Source organism: Clarias gariepinus, chromosome 4 (genome assembly GCF_024256425.1).
Source record: "Clarias gariepinus isolate MV-2021 ecotype Netherlands chromosome 4, CGAR_prim_01v2, whole genome shotgun sequence".
Lineage (NCBI taxonomy): Eukaryota > Metazoa > Chordata > Actinopteri > Siluriformes > Clariidae > Clarias > Clarias gariepinus.
The window spans coordinates 40696412-40703137 of record NC_071103.1 but is presented as its reverse complement, the minus strand read 5'-3'; the positions used below and the strand labels follow the sequence as shown (position 1 = coordinate 40703137).

Sequence of the window (6726 nt, the reverse complement as noted above, 5' to 3'; positions counted from 1 at the left end):
AACCATTTCAGACAAACTACAGCTTATAAATATTAAAAAATAAGTAATCGACATATAATAATAAATAACTTTCCTACATAGTTCTGCATATTTAAATATAATCATTTTATTGAAATAGAAGACTTTGTAAATAATCAGTTGGTCTCCTTTACTTTTTTTTTTTTTTTTTTAAAGAGAATGGTGAAAATTATAAGATGCATAAATACACACTATGCACTCCATATCACACATTATATTATACCATTTAACATTTTATTCTCACTAAATCAGTATCATTCAAGTTCCACTGTAATAAATTTACATCCTTTTGGTAAAAAACTATATTTTAAAAATTACATTTAAATACTGTTGTTTTCTAAATCTGTTTTTCTCTGGCTTTACAGATTGGTCCTTTCTCTCCTTCCACCATGCCGAAGGAGGAGTGTAAGTTATCTTCAGGCTGTAAACATAAAGAGCGTAAGCCGAAGAAGCCGCATTATATCCCGCGTCCCTTTGGCAAACCGTACAACTACAAGTGCTTCCAGTGTCCCTTCACCTGCATGGAGAAATCACACCTGTACAATCACATGAAGTACAGCCTGTGCAAGAACTCTCTGTCACTCCTCATCGAGTCTGACTGGCCCTATAAAAAAGGCAACCTGCTCCCATCTGAGCAGCTCCGCATGGAGCAGGGCATTGTGGGAAATCGCAGTTCGGACCAGGAGCGGGAGCATGTGGAGCAGAAAGGAGGAGATGACCTGCACCTCAGCTTCAGCGATGGGCAGGAGATGGAAATGGAAAAGGCTGCGGAAACTCGGATGGAGACAAACAGTACAGCCAATCAGAGCTCAGAACAGCCAGAAGAATCTCCTAAGGTTGGGGCCAAGCAGGAGGCTGAGCTTATCATGGCGGATGTGTTCTCGCTGGAAGAGCAGCTGTTACGAGCACGCTCAGTGGAGGTCGAGTCAAAGCTACGCCACTACCGTCTCTCCAAAACGCGTTTGCTCCTGTCTGAGTCATTACCCTGTTACCCTCCCACGTTACCACCTGGGCACCTCAACTGCCCTGATGCTCCACCCCTCAACCTCTCTCTGCTTGGAGTCGGTTACCCTCTTATGTCTGACCTCTTTTCCTATCTTAACCCCAGCCTCAGTGCTGCTGCAACATCGTCTAATTCAGCGCAAGTTGGATCTTTGCCATTTCTAGCTTCAAAAGCTCAGCTCACACACACTCATACACACTCAGACCGCTCAGTACTTCCCCCACGCTTTTATTACCCATTCCTGTGTGAGCACACATCAGCACCAGACCCCAGTAAAGCCATTAAACCCACCACCTTTACCCCCAAACTCAACCTGTGGAAGTTCCCAACACTGCGGCCTGCAGGCTCAACTGAAGCCTGGAGCTCGCCTGGCAGCCTGAGTCCAGAGACGGGGCCTGGCACTGGGGAGAGGAATCAGGGCCGATGGGGGGTGGAACAAGGCGTGAAAAAAGCAGTGGCTTCTCTAGACTCCCATAATGCACCTGCAGAGAAAAAGACAGCAGCATCATTTCCGTTTAATCAGGCCACGCCCATTTCTGTTGACAGACTCCTTCTACAGAGCAGGTGATGACATCATTCACTATAAGTTTATTCATAACTGCATCCTGTTTATTTTATTCTTAATGCTTTTTTATTTATTTTTTGTTTTACTCCAATATTTATTTTACACTTTAATTTAATTGTATATGTTTTGAAACTGTCCGTTTTTTTTTTAACTTAAACATAAAATAATAATATTAATATTTAAGGAGGATTAGGGGTCCCAACTAACATTCTGGGGAAGTCCAGCTGTTAACCTCATGATGATGGTTGATGGTTAATGAGCTGAAGAGTAGAGGGATGGTTCGATGTTTTCATCTGTTTAGATGAGTGAGCTAGCCAGCTGGGGAACTGGACTGACTTCCACTGAAAGTCACGATTGCGGTAGTTCTTGTGTTGTACAATAGTAGCTCTTATTTAAAGATAGTTATAAAACCAATATCCCAGGAAAGAGCAGGGTATCATTAGGGGTGATATGATGATGATTGTGCATCTAATGTAACTGCACTGGTTGAACACAGGAGGTGCAAAGCACTCAGAACACACTCTGAAGGGGCTTTGTCAGCTTTGTCAGCCAACTTTGGAGCTCAATTTCCACTTCAAATGCCTCATCAGGCACTGCTACAGTGCTTTATATTTTTATATAGTTTTAATATATCATGCTCATGTTAATTCATAAGTCATATATATATGTTTTTAAAGATTTAGAGTTTCATTTACATGTTTTTAAAATATGGTGTATTATATTTTGAAATATTAAACCTGTGCTCATAGTAAAATAATTACCTTCTAATATTCAAAAATATTCAAAACCCAAATGGCTTCAGGGCCCTCGCTTGTCAAATGAATGCTACCAATTAAGAAGAATAAAGGCTATCATGGGCTTCCCTCTAGACACATGGCACCAATTGACCACATCAATTCCATGCTGATGCACCAGTAAGGGATCACACTTGAAGGACTGTAAAATCCCTTCACCTCCCACCCATGTTTGGGCACCAATGTTATTAACTATAATCAAGAATAAAATAAGTTATTTTTGTTCCTGTTTCTCTATAGTCTCAACAGTCGGACCAGACTGGACGAGGATTACTCCGACATAAGAAGCTCTGCCCACCTCTCAGAGGCGAGTGAAGAGAAGGATAGAGGAACAGATGGAGAAACAAATGAAGGGATAGATGGAGAGATAGTATGTGATCTTTCCTCAGCGCTCCAGGAGCTCCAACGTGCAGAACGAGAGGCGGCGCTACACCCTGAACATGCTCATTCTCACCACATGTGGGCACAAAAAATACGCAAAATCCGCTTGGAGCTATCTCACATCCAGCAAGCGCTGCAGAGGACCACACAGGGTCCCCTTGACCTGTCCCTCAAAAAAGAGCCCGTCGCAATGACCACCTCACCTTTGGGTGAAAAGAAGGAAATAAAACAGGTGACATATGCTAGATAGCTATATTATTTACTCCTATTTAAGTCCTATTTGATTTCTGAGTGTTAACTGGTTATCTAATGAGCATTTTTACAACTTGGGTTACACTATAACTAGCTTTGAAGAAAGATAACTTTGTGTTATTTAATTTTATAAAAACTCTGCTTTAAAAGTAAAATCTCTTGTTATTGTACACTAGCATTCAGCACAGCGCCATTATATGGGCTCTGAGACAGGAGAAGAGGAGGATGAGGAGGAGGAGATAGAGACAGAGGACGAGTGGAAGAAGCGTTCTCTTGACGTCCTGATTAGGATGGGTCAGTCCGAGGGCGTTTCCATTGTGACCCCGGGTGTTGCCATGGTAAAGTCAGAGCCGTTTATGGGTGATGGAGAGGCACTGTGGAACAGCAGAACCAGGAAGTGTGAAGCTGACTCCAGTGTTCGGGTGTGTTCTAAAACCCCAAACTGCCCCCCAAGCCCAATAAATGCTTCCTCAGTACAGTGACTGCAATGTTCATCAAATACTGTAATGGTTCCCGAACTCTCATGCTTCCCCTGGAATTCCAGTAACCCTATAAAATGAAGAATTACTCTATAACACCAATATCTGCCACTGTAACTCCAATACCTGGCCATTCAAGTCAGCAACTGCAAGTCCAATAACTAAACTGATGATTACAGAAACTGCTCACAGACTTTAATAACTTCCCCTGCACCACTCATATTTAACAGTTTTAACTACAACAACTTCCATGTTACTCCAAAGACTGCCTTTTTCATCCAAACACTGCACCTGTAGATCACTTAACCACACATGTACCTTCAATAACTGATCTCCAACTCCAATTCTTGCCCTTACAATCCAATAAATGCCCTCTTACATCAATAACTACCCTTATAACTCCAATAACTCTACTCTAACTATCCTTCCAACTCCAAAAGCTGCCATTTCCTGCTCTGGTATCTCCAATATCTATCTTCTAACTCCAATAACTTCCCTTGTAACTCAAATATCTACCCCTTTCATTAATATTTGCCTTTGTAGTACCAAAAATGGCCATATCTAATAACCCCCATCCCTATCCCTTTTTAACAGCTCCTGCAGTACAGTAATTAACCTGCCCCTAAGTTCAATACCCCCCACCTCAACTGCAGCGACTGAGTAATTCCAACATTTGCCCCTCTAATTTAACAACTGCCCCGATTCATTAACTTAGTTTAATAGACTGAACTATGTAAAAAAAAAATTTTACATGAATGAAGATGTGTTATATAACACACACACACACACACACACACACACACATACCAAAATGAAACAATTAAACGAATCAAGTGTGTTAGCAAACATCACAGCAGACCTGTTGTTAACACTCACTATATATTTTTTATTTGTACAACATTATTTCATTTACGCTCACAAAAATAAATACATAAACAACAAAAGCATTGGGTCAGAGGGTTAAAATGAGGACTAGTTAAGGAAATTTGTGAATGAGCTTAATTATAATGTGTATAATTTTTACTGTGTGAAATGTTTAACAGTTTGCACCGCTTATGTTTTTTTGCACTTCTGTCGCTAGTCTTTGCTGCACAATCACCATCCTTTTTTTATTATTTTAATTAAATATAACTCTAAATAATCCCTCCTCCTTTACACATGTTAAAAGAAAAGATTCAAAAGCCAAATGTAGTGTGTTTGTGTTTAATGCAGACTGCGTGAATAAAAGTGTCAAACCTGCAGTTAATTGTGTTGAATGTAATTTTTATTTATTTAGGGATTTATTTTATTTTCGTGGTTAACTGATTTGTTAGAGATGCTGAGGAACAGTAGAGATTACTCAGAAGCGTTTATTTAACATTTTTTCTGGTTCATGGTCTTTTTGGGAATTTGTGAGGACAGTTTTGTCGAGGAGGTTAAACCACAGGTCGTCGGCCATCGCTAGGCAGTTGTTGCCATCGGTAACGCAGTTCACTTTAAGTAAACATGTTTTCTACAATAATAATGACACACAGTGACACGCCTTCCTGCTGTATTAAAGGTGAACGTCCTCTCGGAGCTGAATATGAGTGTAGGGGTTTCCTGTCCCCAGCTGCAGGGGCTATGGGAAAAGGTCATGGTTACCACGGCGACCCTAAGGGCATAACACTGCCTGAAGTGACCCCTGCACTCCACCTGCACTTAAAAGGTCACCTGCTACAACCACCCTCACTTATTATCATCATGACTATAGCTTCCTGTCTCCATGGTGTCACTTCTAATTCATTTTCTGGTGATGTCTCTACAGATCAACTTCAATTTCCTGATGATCCTTTTCCTTATTCTCCTTAAAACTCTTCTAACAATAAAAGTTCAAACCTCTGGTTTCACTTGTTAGAAGTCATCTTAGACATTACATTTATATTATAGGACGTTATTGGGAAACTAAAATATTTATATTAAGGCTTGAGATTTTTTTTCTACTCATTTATATTTATTTATTTACTTTTAGATTTAATTTTGAAAAAAACATTGTAACATACCTTATAATTTACTTAAAATTTTATATTGTATTAAAAAAAAATATATATATTCTATTCTGTTCTGTTAAAAAGATTATCAACACGTAAATTGACTTTTGCACTCGATAAAAATACGGATAAAATAAACAACAACAACAACAATGATAATAATAATAATAATAGTTGGAAGCAACGATGATGGACCCAAGCACCCCGCACCATCGCCGCCACCCTGGGGACACCGTACAAACTGTGTGTTATTTGAGTGTGTTAAGACCTTGAAAAAGCCATCGCCACCCGGTTGCACCGCACAACTTCACACACTATACAGGGCTAATGTCAGTTTGGGCCTTAAATATTTGTTGAGTGTGTTAGTGTCTGTCTGTGTGTGTGCGTGCGTGCGTGCGTGTGTGTGTGTGTTTGAGTTATCTGGGAATTTGATCATCAACTTGATACTTGATAAAACCATAAGCCAACTACAGGGGTCATGAGGATCAACTCTGGAATCACTTTTCAATACTTGTGTCTGACAGCTTTGCAGGTTACACAACAATTATTCAAAGTAAATTTAACTAAGTGGTCGATAACCTTAACTAAAAAAACACAAAAAATTACACTATTTCTGATAAATAACAGTTAAATCACTAATTCTAATAAATATAAGTTAAATATAATGTAAACAATGCAACATTTTTTTTTATTAAGCTTAACACATACTATTCCATGAACTGTTTAGCAAACGAAATACACATCATACGTACATTTGAGGTGATGCACACTGTGATGTCATACTCTGATCGTGTCACAGTTGTTCCTTGTCGAATGACTTCAGCTCCATCATTTCACTTATTTTAGCTTCACACCTCCCGCTTGAACTACTGGTTCTTGAACCCAAGTAGTTCACACGTTCTTTTCTTCTGCCTGCTCTTGTGCAGGAACCAAGACAACTAGCTGTCTAACATCTCTGTGAAGGATGGTTGCAGGAATCTTGTTTTTCAATTTCTTGATGACTTTCTCTGTCTTGTCTGTGAAACTGACTTGGTTGGGCTTTATACTTGGAACCGGTTTAGTGTATGAAGACTCTCACATAAGTGTCGCTGATGACACCCTTATGGTCTGAATTGATTTTGATCACTCTGGCTAGTTTGTGCATTTTGATCAGCCAACCAGACTATGTCCCCCACAGCAACGTTCCGTTCTTTTGAGTGCCAGTTACTTCTCACAATCCAGTTTG

General features: G+C 39.7%; 1 protein-coding gene across 1 annotated transcript; it reads left to right on the top strand.

Annotated features, from left to right (window-relative positions):
* The first annotated feature begins 407 nt into the window (after positions 1–407).
* prr35 (proline rich 35) lies at positions 408–3495 on the top strand. Its single transcript, XM_053495463.1, has 3 exons — positions 408–1585; positions 2621–2993; positions 3190–3495. The coding sequence occupies exons 1-3, from the start codon at positions 408–410 to the stop codon at positions 3493–3495; spliced, it is 1857 nt and encodes a 618-aa protein (XP_053351438.1).
* Positions 3496–6726: the final 3231 nt, after the last annotated feature.